The sequence below is a fragment of the Staurois parvus genome, unplaced genomic scaffold, assembly GCF_062004578.1.
Source record: "Staurois parvus isolate SC_StPar_1 unplaced genomic scaffold, SC_StPar_1.0 ptg000571l, whole genome shotgun sequence".
Lineage (NCBI taxonomy): Eukaryota > Metazoa > Chordata > Amphibia > Anura > Ranidae > Staurois > Staurois parvus.
In genome coordinates, this window is record NW_028318367.1 from 610,441 (window position 1) to 628,348 (window position 17,908).

General features: G+C 45.7%; 1 protein-coding gene across 1 annotated transcript in view; it reads right to left on the reverse strand.

The window, feature by feature from the left end:
• LOC149450558 (uncharacterized) overlaps window positions 1–17,908 on the reverse strand; it is a 140,329-nt gene that overhangs the window by 38,832 nt on the left and 83,589 nt on the right. Inside the window, exon 4 of the mRNA XM_089691753.1 lies at window positions 6,669–7,155. Within this exon, the coding sequence (XP_089547879.1) occupies window positions 6,669–7,155 (487 nt within the window). The remainder of the gene's footprint in view (window positions 1–6,668; window positions 7,156–17,908) is intronic.

Below are 17,908 nucleotides of genomic sequence, written 5' to 3' on the forward strand. Positions count from 1 at the left end.
TCCTGCATGTCTGTACTCTGTAAGACATTTTTGCTATCTGTCTTAACAACACAAACCACATTTTTCTCTGGCAATTCAAACACCATAGAATTGAAAACTCTAACTAGCTTCACAATGTTACGCAATTTTCTTTTCATCTTATTAAACGTAAATCTAGAGCTATCAATATCAACATTAGCCTGCATACATTGATCATACATAGCTTTCCATAAACCAGTATCAGAAGCATGGCTAGCTAAACCTTGAAATTCCAATTTACTTTCATTAGCTAAAGAATCAATAAATTCCATTTTTCTACTCACCGAATGTAGTAAATTTCCTCTTTTGTCCTGACTTAGAGACTTTTCTGGTCACCACTTGAATCCTCAGATCTCCACAACCAACGTTTTCCGTTCCAGGTTCTGCAATCTTTCCGAAGCTTAATCAATAGAAATAGTTCATCTCAATCCCCTCTGAAGAAGCGAGGAGAAATTGAAAAAACGTGGAAAAATCGAATGGCTGGCACTCGCCAATAATGTTAGATTTCCAGAGTTATGAAAAAACTCTATTAATATTTCTAGGTTCTTGTAGATGGTTGTGGGAAGAAATCCTTATGAAAGCCAGGTCAGTATGAGCAGTGTGACTTTATTTGATCACACACCAAAAATACAAAGTCAATAAAAAACAGTAAATTCAGATATATGTAGCTTAAAATGAAATAAAAATAAAGAATAAATTGCCTTGGATATTAGGAAATAATGTAGTTCCTTTGCATAGCTTAGATAGAAGTTTTCTTGGCCTAGTTTAAGAAATGACCATGTGCTATTCTTTTGTTCTTTGTCCAAGCATGTGCTTTGAGTAAGAGTGTGTGAAAAGAATGTCTCTGTGTGTGAGTGAATGAAGTGAAGTGTAGTCTATCTGAGAGGCTTCTGCTTCGTTCTTTGAAAAGCTGCATACTTAAAATGCATGAGAAATTAGGTCCTCCCATTAAGCTTTGTTTCAAATTTGCGGGCTTCTAAACTACTCCCATAATCACACCCAATTTGAATAGAAACATGTGTTCCCATTCAAACCACCAAGTCATTATCATGATTGACATACAGACTATGAGAAAGATTTCTGAAGTTCTTATATTACATACAACAGTCAAAATCCATGATTTATGACTACAATTTAAACTCTCAGACTCATTATACGAATTCACAATATGGTAAACATTACATGAGTATTTTAAAAGAAAACATGACTTTAAACCTCTACTGATTACCTAGGCTCAGACACAAATAATTCACATCTGACCACTGAAATACAAAACCTCACATTCACATCCAATTAAGAGGGAATATATATATTCTGCCAGCATATATTTCAAAAACTACTAAAGACCGAATTAAAGTTTGGATATTAAAAAATTAATATTACACAAGCGGTTCCTAAAATCCACCATCCCACTGCAAGACATCCTTAAAATGTCACGTAAACTTTGCATGCATTTCAGCCATTCCTACACCGCAAAGCACACCCTCCTTGAGCTGCAGCGGCAGAACGGAATTGCACAGCATCGCCTGATCTGCGACGTTGCAACAAGGTGGAATTCAACCCTACATATGTTAGACCGCCTTTACGAACAGCGAAAGGCCATCACCGATTTCCTGATGTTACAAGCGGATAAAGGTACTCCCTGTGTAACTTCGATGTCAGCCATTGGCAGCTCATGCGTGACACCTGCCGCTTGCTCAGGCCCTTTGAGGAGGCCACGCTATTCGTGAGTCGGCAGGACTATGGGATGAACGACATCATTCCTCTGTTGCACGTCCTGGAACAAATGCTGTTAACAATGGCTGGTCAGGGTGCGGTAGACGTGGCGCACAGATCTCAACGCCCCATAACCCCTGTGGGGGCAGGACAGGAAGAAGAGGAGGAGGTAGAGGAGGACATTTGTGCTCAGGAATTATTGAGTGAAATGGGTGGTTTTTCCACTCAGCGGACAGGAGTGGAGGAGCAGGAGCATCTGGTAGAGGAGGAGGAGGAGGAGACAGAGGACCCAGACGCACCGTGGCAGTATGCTGTGGAGATGGAGGCAGGGAGTCCCTCGCATTCTTTGGCACAAATGGCCCATAGCATGCTCGGTTGCTTGCGTAGCGACAGCCGAATAATAACCATCAGACAGAGGGATGACTTTTGGCTGTCCACCTTGTTGGACCCTCGCTACCGTTCAAAAATGGTGGCCTTTTTCACACCTGCTGAGAGGGAGGCCAAAATAACGTACTATAAAAACCACCTATGTAGTCAGTTGGTCTCTGCCTTTCTGCACCAACGTCCATCCTCAGACACTGTGGGCCCTGTGCGTTCGCGTTCCGCTGCCATGGCAGCAGGGGAGGGGTGGGGTGGTAGGAGCAGTGGCAGCTACACCAGCAGCGGCTGCCTCAGTCTGCAGTCGATGATGAGTAGCTTTCTTCACCAGCGCAGTGAGGAAACTACTAACCAGCCGCAGCAGCAGCAGCATCAGGTGGACCTGGAGCAGGACCTCAAACAACAGGCTTAGGCCTACTTGGACAGCACCCTGCCAACCGAGGTAGACAATCCCCTTGACTACTGGGCAACGAAACTTGACCTTTGGCCCCAACTAGCTGAATTTGCCCTTGAAAGGCTGTCATGCCCGGCCAGTAGCGTGACATCGGAGCGCGTGTTTAGTGCGGCAGGAGGTATTGTAACTCCGCGGAGGACACGACTGTCCACCCAAAGTGTGGAGAGACTCACGTTTGTGAAAATGAATCAGGCGTGGATTAGTCTGGATTTCAAACCACCAGTTCCTGACACAACTGACTAAATCCGCCATGAATCATGCCCCAAACATGTGCCACTTTCAGGTCTCCTCACACTGCTGGTGTGTTGAATTTTTTGACATAGGGTGCTGGCAGATTACGGGCCTCCCATAGTTGCTGCCAGGCCCCTAATCTGCCATGGGCCCCTATATACCGCCTCCTCATGCTGCTGCCAGGTCCAGAGTCTCTCATGGGTCCCTGTACGGCCTCCCATTGCTGCTGTCTCCATCGCCACACTCTGCCATGTGCCACTTTCAGGTCTCCTCACACACTGCTGGTGTGTTGAATTTTTTGACATAGGGTGCTGGCAGATTACGGGCCTCCCATAGCTGCTGCCAGGCCCCTAATCTGCCATGGGCCCCAATATACCGCCTCCTCATGCTGCTGCCAAGTCCAGAGTCTGTCATGGGTCCCTGTACGGCCTCCCATTGCTGCTGTCTCCATCGCCACACTCTGCCATGTGCCACTTTCAGGTCTCCTCACACTGCTGGTGTGTTGAATTTTTTGACATAGGGTGCTGGCAGATTACGGGCCTCCCATAGCTGCTGCCAGGCCCCTAATCTGCCATAGGCCCCTATATACCGCCTCCTCATGCTGCTGCCAGGTCCAGAGTCTCTCATGGGTCCCTGTACGGCCTCCCATTGCTGCTGTCTCCATCGCCACACTCTGCCATGTGCCACTTTCAGGTCTCCTCACACACTGCTGGTGTGTTGAATTTTTTGACATAGGGTGCTGGCAGATTACGGGCCTCCCATTGCTGCTGCCAGGCCCGTAATCTGCCATGGGCCCCTGTACCGCCTCTTCATGCTGCTGCCAGGTCCAGAGTGTGTCATGGGTCCCTGTACGGCCTCCCATTGCTGCTGCCAGGAGGCAGCAGGGTCGCAGCAGTGTCAGTGGAGGCAAACGGCCACGGAGTAGAGCACCACCTCCACTGCAGCCTACCACCACGGCCAGTAGTGGTGCCGGTGTGCACGGAGGAAGTAGCAGTCAGCCAGTGAGGAGTAGCGGGGGCAAAGTTTCCTACTCGGCGGTGTGGCAATTTTTCGTCAAGCCGCCCGAGGAAGTAAACGTAGCCGTATGTCGACTATGTGGCCAGAAAGTCAAGCGTGGCCAGGGGGCCCATGTTGGGACTACAGCGTTGCGTCAGCATATGCAGCGTCACCATTCGTTGGCCTGGGAAAACCGTGATAAAGATACGGCGGTTCTGCCTGCCCCAGCCCAGGGTTCCATTTTGTCATAGGGTGCTGGCAGATTACGGGCATCCCATTGCTGCTGCCAGGCCTTAATCTGCCATGGGCCCCTGTACCGCCTCCTCATGCTGCTGCCAGGTCCAGAGTCTGTCATGGGTCCCTGTACGGCCTCCCATTGCTGCTGTCTCCATCGCCACACTCTGCCATGTGCCACTTTCAGGTCTCCTCACACACTGCTGGTGTGTTGAATTTTTTGACATAGGGTGCTGGCAGATTACGGGCCTCCCATAGCTGCTGCCAGGCCCCTAATCTGCCATGGGCCCCTATACCGCCTCCTCATGCTGCTGCCAGGTCCACAGTCTCTCATGCCATGTGCCACTTTCAGGTCTCCTCACACTGCTGGTGTGTTGAATTTTTTGACATAGGGTGCTGGCAGATTACGGGCCTCCCATAGCTGCTGCCAGGCCCCTAATCTGCCATGGGCCCCTATATACCGCCTCCTCATGCTGCTGCCAGGTCCAGAGTCTCTCATTGGTCCCTGTACGGCCTCCCATTGCTGCTGTCTCCATCGCCACACTCTGCCATGTGCCACTTTCAGGTCTCCTCACACACTGCTGGTGTGTTGAATTTTTTGACATAGGGTGCTGGCAGATTACGGGCCTCCCATAGCTGCTGCCAGGCCCCTAATCTGCCATGGGCCCCTATACCGCCTCCTCATGCTGCTGCCAGGTCCAGAGTCTCTCATGGGTCCCTGTACGGCCTCCCATTGCTGCTGTCTCCATCGCCACACTCTGCCATGTGCCACTTTCAGGTCTCCTCACACACTGCTGGTGTGTTCCATTTTTTGTCATAGGGTGCTGACAGATTACGGGCCTCCCATTGCTGCTGCCAGGCCTGTAATCTGCCATGGGCCCCCGTACCGCCTGGTCACGCTGCTGCTGGGTCCACAGTGTGACATGGGTCCCTGTACTGCCTCCCATTGCTCCCACTCTGCCATGTGCCACTTTGAGGTCTCCTCACACTCCTGCTGGTTTCCATTTTGTCATAGGGTGCTGTATGGCCTCCCATTGCTGCTGCCTCCGCCGCCACACTGTGGCTCCACACTCTGGTTTTGGCCCCGTGACTGGCCAAATGAGTGAAGTGTGCGGTGATTCTAAGATCGACGGCACTCATCTGCATGTCATACTGACTGACAGTATTATTTCTCTTCCCCAGCAGACTCCAAGGGCATTTAAATTAAAGGTACAGTGTTCTGCACTAATATTAAGTCTCTCTGAAGCCTAGAAACACCCTTTTTTAAGTTAAATTCAGAGCGAATATATTCGACTCGAATCGAATATTGTCCACGAATTCGCCGAATCAGTCGAATCGAATTTTTGAAGACTTCGCTCATCTCTAATGACAAGGTACACGTTGAGCTTTGAATATCTGGGTGTAGAGAGATCACGGGGGGATTTGTATATCTGTTGTCACATGTTGCTGAGTTACTGATTTCTTACACGACATTTCCAGACAGTTGGATGTAATTCATTAATATTTGGCAGTAATTGCTGGCTTGTATTTCTCCCCATTATTGTGGATTAGATCATTGTACTGTTATCTTGTATTGTTTATTATTTATCATCACCTATTAGATTTCATCCCCATTTTGTACTGATTTATATTATTAATAAATATATATTTTTGCACATTATTGCGTTTTATTTTGTCTTCCAATTATCACAAATACAGAACTGGGATGTCGGTTACTTTGTGAGAATTAGTAGGGAATCTCCTTCATTCCAGATCCCGCCTGTTTCCATGAATTGTATACGGATTATTTCCTCACAGATAAAGTTCTGACAATTTGTACCGTTCTGGTGTTTTTGATCCTCAGAAATGAGATCTGCCGTCATCAGACATGATGGATTTTCAGACATCTCTCCCATAGTTTGTAGACTCTATAACTCTCCTACACACTGAATCAGACACTGATTGGGGTTATTGTACCCATGAAATGGCGCAGAATACACCTTTGTCTACATTTATAAGGAAAGACGATTTATTTGTAAAAACAAGAAACAAGCAAAAATGGTAAAAAGTGGTGTTTAATGACCACCAAAATAAATATCTATTTGTGTGAAAAAAAATTACAAAATTATAATTTGGGTACAATGTTGCATGACGGAGTAATTGTCATTCAAAGTGTGAGAGCGCTGATAGTTACCAGTCAGCCTGGGCAGGAAGGGGGGGGAAGTGTCCGGTATACAGGAGGTAGAAATATTTATTTTTATACAGACCTCCAAGTGTTTGTGAAATCTCCCACCACAAAATGTACTCAGCCAATCACAGGGCAGGACTCCATTTTTACTCTTCTCCTGCCATCAATGGCCAACCCGGTCCCACACTTCATCCATGTCTTTGGGGACCTCTGATCTCCTTATGAACTGTTTCTTCCATGATGAAGATCAGCCATGGAGTATATCTGAGGTGTATATCAGGGTGTGCTTCTTCCCCACATGAGAGCTGGGATGTCCAGCAACATTCATCTAGAAGACATTTCCCGCACTCAAGGCACTAATACACCTCCAGGGTTGTGTGGGGCCCCTGATGTACAGGAAGACAGGACTTCAGTGAGGAACATTTCCCTCACTCAGGACAGGAAAGTGGCTTCTCCCTGTGTGCGATCGCTGATGTCTGGAAAGATGTGAATTCCGTGAAAAACATTTCCCACACTCAGGACAAGAATACGGCTTCTCCCCCGTGTGAGATCTCTGATGTCTGTAAAGACTGGACTTCAGTGAAAAACATTTCCCGCACTCAGAACAGGTATATGGCTTCTCTCCTTTGTGAGATCTCTGATGTGTGTAAAGATTGGACTTCCGTGAAAAACATTTCCCACACTCAGGACAGGAATATGGCTTCTCTCCTGTGTGACATCTCTGATGTCTGTAAAGATCGGACTTCTGTGAAAAACATTTCCCACACACAGGACAGGAAAATGGCTTATCCCCCTTGTGAGATCGCTGATGTGTGTAAAGATTGGACTTATCAGAAAAAGATTTCCCGCACTCAAGACAGGAATACGGCTTCTCCCCCGTGTGAGATCTCTGATGTATGGAAAGATGAGACTTGCATGAAAAACATTTCTCGCACGCAGGACAGGAAAACAGCTTCTTCCCTGTGTGAGATATTTTATGTACATTAAGATGGGATTTATAACAGGAACATTTCCCGCACTCAGTACAGGAGAAGCTCTTCCCTATTGGAAGGCCGGCCCGGTCCCGCACAGTCTGAGGTTCCTCAGGATACGAGGAATCCGATGGTCCATCTACACTGGGTGGTGCCGGATGGACATTGGAGGGAGCCGGGTTTTCTCCTGGACTATACTGTGTGATGTCCTCATCTTCTACTTTCCAGTCTGGAGACAAAGTGAGACAATCCTCGGAGGTTTTCCTCATCTCCCAGCCATGGACTAGAATACAAAGACAAAGAGGATTACTAGACAGGAGCTGATTGGTTCCCCCAAACCAGGACTCCGCCCACATCAGGCAGCTTGGTCTCTGAGGAGCTTACAATTCCACCCTCAAGGGAACTAGGAAATGGCTCCTCTGATCTCCTACCAGGTCATTTCTTTATTCATGGACCTTAGTCAGAGAGTGAGGAAACAACCAGAACTGTCTTTTATAGGAGGGACAGTGATGAGGGGATTATAGGACGAGGGTCCCCACCCCCTCTATCACTCATCGCCATCTTCCCAACACAAGAAGTACTGCACTTCCTTATTTAGTCCATGATTTAGTCATGAAGAACAGCGGGGCTGAGCCCCACCAGAGGTCAGAGAGTGAGGATGGGGGAAGAACAACCAAGATGAAGACTGGACTGATCCTGAAGACCACCATCATTGGGGTATTGACTCCTCCCGCATTTTCACTTTCTGTTTAAGGGGCCAAAGTTGGAGGATGTTATCACATTATCATCACCATGTAAAAGTCTGTGCTCCAATCACATCATCCGATATGTCCAGCTGGGAGGAAATGGGAGGGAACAGAAGTAAGGCCGATGTAATGTACAACTTATATAGGATGCCTAAGGTTTGAACTATATAATATCAGAATGATGCAACGTACAAGAGTATATAGTGCAGGGGTCAGGAGTATGTAATGTACAGCATAGAGTATATAGTGCAGGGGACAGGAGTATGTAATGTACAACATAGAGTATATAGTGCAGGGGTCAGGAGTATGTAATGTACAACAGCCAGTATATAGTGCAGGGGTCAGGAGTATGTAATGTACAACATAGAGTATATAGTGCAGGGGTCAGGAGTATGTAATGTACAACAGTCAGTATATAGTGCATGGGTCAGGAGTATGTAACGTACAACATAGAGTATATAGTGCAGGGGTCAGGAGTATGTAATGTACAACACAGAGTATATAGTGCAGGGGTCAGGAGGATGTAATGTACAACATAGAGTATATAGTGCAGGGGTCAGGAGGATGTAATGTACAACATAGAGTATATAGTGCAGGGGTCAGGAGGATGTAATGTATAACAGAGTATATAGTGCAGGGGTCAGGAGTATGTAATGTACAACATAGAGTATATAGTGTAAGAGTCAAAAGTTAGGAGTGTATTATCCCGTGCCTCTAATTAATGAATAGTGCAGACATATACCATACAATGTGATAAGTTATATACTATTAAAACTAGTTAAAATATGTAAATATTAAACATTATTTCCGGCGTCTATGGAAGTCACAATTAGACACCGCTATATACAGAGACAGACAATCTAACTGGGTGGGGTAAGTGGTACAAAAGGTAATAAGTGTGGGGGATGAGCTGATGGAAGAATTAAACGTTTAGTTGTTAGTTGGAGGTGTGATAGACTTCCCTGAAGAGATGAGTCTACCTATGATATATTACAGACTAAATCCACCTGGAGACCTGATACAAGTTATATACGTAGTCTTAGGGGTCACTGAGGAAGTCCATGTGTGGGCATTTCTACCTATGATACACTATATTGCCCCAAGTATTGGGCGGCCTGCCATTCCACACGCATGACCTTTAATGGCCCCCCAGTCTTAGTCCGTAGGGTTCAATATTGAGAGTTGGCCCCACCCTTTCCACGCACATGACCTTTAATGTCCTCCCAGTCTTAGTCCGTAGAGTTCAATATTGAGTTGGCCCCGCCCTTTGCAGCTATAACAGCTTCAACTCTTCTGGGAAGGCCGTCCACAAGGTTTAGGAGGGTGTCTATGGGAACGTTGGACCATTCTTCCAGAAGCACATTTGTCAGGTCAGGCACTGATGTCGGGGGGAGGAAGCCTGGCTCACAGTCTCCACTCTAATTCATCCCAAAGGTGTTCTATGTGGTTGAGGTCAGGACTCTGTCGAGGCCAGTCAAGTTCCTCCACCCCAAACCGGCTCCTCCATGTCTTTATGGACCTTGCTTTGTGCACTGGTACACAGTCATGTTTGAACAGGAAGGGGCCATCCCCAAACTCTTCTCACAAAGTTGGGGGCATGAAATTGTCCAAAATGTTGCCTTAAAAGTTCCCTTCACTGGCACTAGGGGGCCAAGCCCAACCCCTAAAAAACAACTCCACACCATAATCCCCCTCCAACAAATTTTACTCTTGGCCCAATGCAGTCAGGCAAGTACCGTTCTCCTGGCAACCACCATACCCAGACACATCCATTGGATTGCCAGACACAGAAGCGTGGTTGGTCCCTCCAGAGAACACGTCTCCACTGCTCTAGAGTCCAGTGGTGGCGTGCTTTACACCACAAAATATGATGCTTTCCATTGCACTTGGTGATGGAAGGTTTGGATGCAGCTGCTCGGCCATGGAAACCCATTCCATGAAGCTCTCTACACACTGTTTTTGGGCTCATCTGAAGGCCACACCAAGTTTGGAGATCTTTCGCTATTGACTCTGCAGACAGTTGGCGACTTCTGTGCACTGTGTGCTTAAGACCATGCTCTGTCATGTGACGTGGCCTACCACTTGGTGGCTTAATTGCTGTTGTTCCCAGTTGCTTCCACTTTGTTATAACAGTTGAGAGTGCAATATTAAGTAGCCAGGAAATGTCCCGAATGGACTTATTGCACAGGTGACAACCTATCACGGGACCACTCTTGGAGTCACTGAGCTCCTGAGAGCGACCCATTCTTTCACAAATGTTTGTAGAAGCGTCTGCATGCCTAGGGGCTTGATTGTATACACCTGTGTCCATGGAGGGGATTGGAACAGCTGAATCACATGATTGGGAGGGGATTGGAACACCTGAATCACATGATTGGGAGGGCGGGGAAAATACTTTTGGCAATATAGTGTAGTATATTTGCATGAAATTTGCACTTTTAGCACTTATTGATAAAGATGTAGGTGCAGCATTTTTTCTTTAGTATATTTATAGTGTAAGGGTCAGGACTCATATTATTGTATTCAGTAATCAGTGGAAGATTAAATGTTTACTGTAGACAAGTTGCAGAGATCCCACACCGCTGCCTCCCATCTCCTGAGACTGCACTCAGTGACTTGGGTCTGAGACACTACAGACATATCCCTCCACCCGGCACAGCCAGCAGACAACAGAGCAAGGAACCCTGGGAGAAATGTTCTGTCAGAGATCCTGTTAGCCCCAGGATAAGGGGTAGAAGACCCAATACACATGTCCCAGGTCAATCAACACCTATTGTGAACATCAACATTTTGCTGCCAGCTGATGCCCAGAACCTCCATAAATCCAGTCTAGAGACATAAATTGTGTCTGCAGCACAGAGAAGGAAGATTATCCGAGAGAAATCCAGGAATACAGGACGGGGAACACAGCTCAGGAAAGTGACCAGGGGATTACAGGCTGATATCACCCAGTCCCCGCCCTACTCTGGACCAATCAGTGAGCAGTATGGGTGGAGGAATGGATTTAGTGTTCATGACCCACCTGTGCTGATCTCTGTAGGAGTGTCCTCCTCTATAAATGTCCCCGTTATTCCATCCTCCTCCATAGACTGCTGATCATCCCTCACATACGTCTCTTCTTCTTCTGCTTTCACCTCAAATTCTATATCGATTGGATCTCCACTCTAAATCAAGGAAATGAGAGAAAATATCATCTGTAAAATGTAAGGTCACACAAAAAAATCCACACATTGTCTCTATGAGTCCATGTTCTAGATTCTCCATCCACCAACCTTGCAATGGTGAGGGATGGTGTGACCTTCCTGTGTGGAATACCGGGAATACAGAGGACGGGGACATCTCTCTGGTGGGTTCCTGTAGCTGGATGACTCCACCATGGTGTCCTGGTACAGATCTTTTTGTTCTTTTAGAAGCTCTGACTCCTCCATCCCCCCATCCTCATCCTCCTCCTCTTTTATCTCTTCTTTAACCTCAGCTTTAGAATCTCTCAGGTTTCCACTCTGAATATATAATAAAAATGACATCAATGGTAACAATGCAGATAATGTACAGATCCTAATGATACTGTCAGTGATTGTTCCTCATCTACCTGATGATGGTGAGGGATGGTGTGACCTTCCTGTGTGGAATCCCGGGAATACAGAGGACGGGGACATCTCTCTGGTGGGTTCCCATGACTGGATCCATCTGTAGGAAACACACACACTGACTGAATCCATTGTTTCTATGTGTTTATCAGATGATGGGGGATCTAGGTGGATCCTCCGTACTGCTCTCTCCTTTACAATAAAGTCTCCTCTTACCCGGTGATGTGAGGGGCGGCTGATTGTCCATCATGACGTCCTTGTAGAGATCCTTGTGTCCTTCTAAATACTCCCACTCCTCCATGGAGAAATAGACAGTGACACCCTGACACCTTATAGGAACCTGACACACACAATGATACAGTCACCATCCAGACACATCCCTTGTCTGTTACTGGAGAATGTCCCAGAATTCCCGGCACCGCTCACCTCTCCTGTCAGCAGCTCCATCATCTTCTTGGTGACTTCTAGAATCTTCTGCATGTTGTGTCTCTCAGGGTTTAGGGAGTCACATGGAGGCACTGTGATGGTCATATGATCACCTGACTTCAGAAGAGGAAATCTCTGTATTGAGGAACCAATAGGAATATCATGTTAGACTCCCAGAATCCTCCTCACCTCTCCGGTCAGGTCTGTGTTTTATTAATAGAGATGAGAGTGATGTCATGTGACCTCCCAGAATCCTCCTCACCTCTCCGGTCAGGTCTGTGTTTTATTAATAGAGATAAGAGTGAGGTCATGTGACCTCCCAGAATCCTCCTCACCTCTCCGGTCAGCAGGTAGATGATCTCCAGGGTGAGGTTTAGTATCTTCTCAGTCATGTGACTCCGGTCCTCCTCCATCCTCATTGGTGGGGTCATGTGGTTTTCTCTGTAGATGGATAGCAGAGAATTATCTGGACTGTATTGGTTGTATAATATCAGGATGGGGATATAAGGGGGTAATAGACGGGCTGCTCCCAATGGGAATTGGAACATCTAGATCGGCTTACTTAGTGTTTTTTGTGTTTCCTGCAAGCCTGTAGAAGCCCCCAAAATATTTTTTAAACCACTTGCCTACCAGGCACTTTCACATTTTCCTTCCCAGGCCAGTTTTCAGTACTGTCGCACTTTGAATGACAATTGCGCGGTCATGCAACACTGTACCCATATAACATTTTTGTCATTTTTTGAGACAGATAGAGCTTTCTTTTGGTGGTATTTAATCACCTCTGGGTTTATTTTTTGCTAAACAAACCAAAAACAACTGAAAATTTTGAAAAAATAATTTTTTTTCTCAGTTTCTGCTATAAAATTTTGTAAATGAGTAATTTTTCTCCTTCACTGATGTGCGCTAATTAGGCTGCAGTGATGGGCACTGATAGGTGGCACTGTTGGGCATTGACAGGCATCACTGTGGGCACTGAAAGGCAGCACTTATATATGTCACTGATAGGTGGCACTGGTAGGTGGCACTGTTGGGCATTGACAGGCATCACTGGTGGGCACTGAAAGGTAGCACTTATATATGCACTGATAGTTGGCACTGAAAGGCAGCTCAGATTGGCACTGATATGTGGCATTAATGTGCTCTGGTAGGTACTGATATGTGGCATTGATGGGCACTGACAGGTGGCATTGGTGGGGCTACACTGATAATCAGTGCCCTGATGATCAGTGTAGATGTCCCCTCTGAGGATTGCCGATTACCGGCTCTCCTCTCCTCACGAGCAGTCAACTTGACCGGCGTTTTCTTATTTACATGCGATCAACTGTAATTGGACACAGCTGATCACATGACAGAGCCAAAGTCATCGGCTCTTTCCACTGATCATGATCCCGTGTCCCAGCGCTGCAGTTAGAGTTAGACATCATGGGGTTTATTTACTAAAGCTGGAGAGTCCAAAATCAGACTCCCTTCTGCATAGAAACCAATCAGCTTCCAGGTTTCATTGCCAAAGCTTCATTGAACAAGCTGAGGTTAGAAGCTGATTGGTTTCTATGCAGAAGGGAGTCTGATTTTGGACTCTCCAGCTTTAGTAAATAAACCCCCATATCCTCCCAGAATGAGAGAACCTCCACATGTCCATCATTTCCTTATATGGAGAGCAGGAGATGGTTAATATAAGGAAAAAAAAGCTCATCTCTTGTCCTTTGACTGGAGACAGATACAGTGGGGCAAAAAAGTATTTAGTCACCACCAATGGTACAAGTTCTCCCACTTACAAAGATGAGAGAGGCCTGTAATTGGCATCATAGGGAGACCTCAACTATGAGAGACAAAATGAGAAAACAAATCCAGACAATCACATTGGCTGATCTGGAAAGAATTTATTTGCAAATTATGGTGGAAAATAAGTATTTGGTCACCTACAAACAAGCAAGATTTCTGGCTCTCACAGACCTGGACCTTCTTCTTTAAGGGGCTCCTCTGTCCTGCCCTCATTACCTGTATCAATGGCACCTGTTTGAACTTGTTATCAGTATAAAAGACACCTGTCCACAACCTCAAACAGTCACACTCCAAACTCCACTATGGTGAAGACCAAAGAGCTGTCGAAGGACTAGTCCTTTATTAATAAAAAAGATTTCCCCAATGTAAATGTCACGGATAAGGCACGCCCACGGTGACTAGCCTACCAAAGCGTGGTCCGTGACTGGGGTAAAGAGGGAATGAGGGGGACTTACTTTGAGCATATAAGACTGGTCATGATACACTTTCACAGCCCGCACTACCTCTGGCCACCACTAGAGGGAGACTCCACTCCAATCTAGCTGGCTGATCACACACAGGCAGATATCTTACATACAAGCTGGTGCACTCTAAGGGTGGGGGTAGCAGTCTAGCAATTGGCACACCCTTCTAGGATTCCTCTAGCTATCCTAAAAGCTAGAACCCCGGCGTTAATCACTGTTCCTACTGTCTACACACCCCCTCACCAGATCCACACTTGGTACCTTGCCACGACCCAACAGTTTGTCCACAGACTAGTCTGCTTGGCCACCACACACACACAGATCTCTGTCCGGCCAGATATGAGCCCAAGCTTAGTACACAGAAGTCACTTATTATTTGCATGACTTAATATCCTGAAAATGGGCAGGTTAAAAATGATGTACGAAGAAAAAAAGAGTTACAAAGAATACAAAAATACACACAATTGGCTATTCACTATAAAATAAAAGGGAATAAAAACAGAAATAAAACTTTTGCCAAGATTTATCCTGTGACTGGAGCAAGTCAATGAAAGTCTGTGATTCACCAGCCAAATAGACTTCGCTCCATACGAATCACACTGTCCATATCTCAGGGTACACAGTTTATTGAAAAATGGATGGTGGGTGGAACTTTAACCCTTGGCCAATCAACTCTCAGGGGTGTTGTTGTACCAGCCCACAGGACGTTCTATGTTTTGAAGTGCCCAATCTTGAATGGACCAGGAACGGTTCAGATCACCGAGTCAGGGATAGAATTTCCAACACCAGCGCTTCAGTCCAATTGCGACAGTACCAATCACTGTTCAGCTCAATCAGGCACCATAGAACCATTCTGTGCGTTTCTCTGGGATTCTACAGAGGCTACAAATACAGTTTTACATGTAGATGGATCCTACGGTGTGTCCAATCAGAAGGAATTATTTCCATCTCTCTGCAACTAATATTTTAGTGAAACAGATTCCTCTTATCTGTGAATATAAATCAAAGCTGGCAGACATTTCAGAAGCTTCTCCTGGTCCACTGCTGTTTCTAGCCAAAAAGGCTAAAGCTCTTCTTTTAAAATTCAAGGTGAGAACGGCTTGTCTACTTAGATAGCAAAGCTCCATTGGCATCCAGGTGACACCACTAGCCTAGAAGCTACTCTGTCCTTCCAGATGCTGATTGGTGAATACTGTATATGTCTGTGACTGAATACTGAACACTGATCTGTAATAACATGGAATGAGACAAGATTGACAATTACATATTTCTACTGATCACATCTTACTGATACAATGATTCTACTCTTACATTTACGTTACAGTAAATCCCTCGTCAATCATCCAACAATGCAGATATACATCATAAACCAGTTGCCATCCAGCCAATAGCACAAAGGCGCGTGGCGAGCAGCTCATTCCTCTGGGTGGATGCCATATGGCATCCTTTCAGTCATGCGCAGTTTTCCTGCCCGCAAAGCCGTGCAGCAGCGCAAGCTGTCACCGGCCGTGTACTTCGGCCAGTACCATGTGACCTGCCAGTACCATGTGACCTGCTGTGACCAATCACAGCAGGTCACATGACAGTTGTATACAATGGATGGCTTCCTTTCATACCGTCCATTGTATACTAGTGTGTCTAGCTGTGAATGGTCGCAGTGATCACATGCGCAAACTGGGCCAATCACAGCCCAACTGTGTCATGTGATTAGCTGTGGCCAAATCACAGTTAAGCATAAAAAAACCCTGAATGAATCAATGTCATTCAGGTAAATGCTGGCTTATGGCAAAGTAATTCTTTGCTATAAGAAAATTGTGTAAAAAAAATAAATAAATACTGATCACTTTCCCAAAGTAGTACAATGTTACTATGGTAACATTATACTAGTTTGCTCATAGTGAAATATGAAAAAACATCTTAAAAATAGAGAAAAAAAATTTAATAAAAAATAATTTAAAAAATCATTTTTTTCCCCCATACTATTACCAGTCAGTGTCCCTGATCACCGCCATGCCAGTTATATGATGACGCTGTACTGCACTGGTGACAGGATGTAACAAAAATAGTGAAAATCATTTTTTTTATTTCTTAATTTCCGAAAAATTATGACAAAAAAATTACAACTTCAAAAAACTTGCCATGACTGTTATAAAATACCTCAGACTGTCTACTTTTCAAAAAGGGGTAATTTGGAGGATATCTGTACCGTTCTGGCATTTGGGGGGGGGATATCTGTACCGTTCTGACATTTGGGGTGGGGATATCTGTACCGTTCTGACATTTGGGGTGGGGGATATCTGTACCGTTCTGACATTTGGGGGGGGGATATCTGTACCATTCTGACATTTGTGGGGGGGGGGGGATATCTGTACCGTCCTGACATTTGTGGGGGGGGGGGATATCTGTACCGTCCTGACATTTGTGGGGGGGGGGGATATCTGTACCGTCCTGACATTTGGGGGAGGGGGATATCTGTACCGTCCTGACATTTGGGGGAGGGGGATATCTGTACCGTCCTGACATTTGGGGGAGGGGGATATCTGTACCGTCCTGACATTTGGGGGAGGGGGATATCTGTACCGTCCTGACATTTGGGGGACGGGGATATCTGTACCGTCCTGACATTTGGGGGACGGGGATATCTGTACCGTCCTGACATTTGGGGGACGGGGATATCTGTACCGTCCTGACATTTGGGGGGGGATATCTGTACCGTCCTGACATTTGGGGGGGGATATCTGTACCGTCCTGACATTTGGGGGGATATCTGTACCGTCCTGACATTTGGGGGGATATCTGTACCGTCCTGACATTTGGGGGGATATCTGTCCTGTCCTGACATTTGGGGGGATATCTGTACTGTCCTGACATTTGGGGGATATCTGTACTGTTCTGACATTTGGGGGATATCTGTACTGTTCTGACATTCTTGGACCTCAAGAAATTAGATTGGCTGTCAGTACTTCAGGATTGATCAATATTCAGATCTATCCCATAGTTTGTGAACTCTATAACTTCCCTACAGACTAAATAATACATCCTAATTTGGGTAATGTTCACCAAAGACATGTAGCAGAATACATCTCGGCCTAAATGTATGAAGAACAATTATTTATTTGCAAACTTTTATAACAGAAACAAAGAAAAACGTGTTTTTTTTTCAAAATGTTTGGTCTTTTTTTGTTAATTTAGAAAAAAATAAAAACCCCGGCGGTGATTAAATACCACCAAAAGAAAGCTCTAGTTGTGTGAAGAAAATGATAAAATTTAAGTTTGGGTACAATGTTGTATGACCGCGCAATTGTCATTCAAAGTGTGAGAGCGCTGAAACCTGAAAACTGGCCTGGGCAGGAAGGGGGTAAAAGTGCCCGGTATGGAAGCGGATAATAATGAACAATGCCCAATGAAAAAACACATGCTGACCACCAACACGATCCGTTTCCAGCGACTACTCACCATGATTGACAACTCACAGTGACTAAGGATGGACATGACGGTGAGGTTACTGGGTGTAAATAAAAAATAACATCTTATTACCTCCTCTGCTGCCACTTCCACCAATGTCTCCTCTATACTTCCTACCACATGGAACTTCCTCTCTATATCTGTCTGTACCTGACATCATTTCCTGTCTTCTATAGAGACTTCCATTTTGGGTATAAGTGAGATCACCACCTTGTGGAGTTCAGAGGAAATGCAATGTGAGTGATCCCTGCTGAACCAGCTGAATTTCCATGG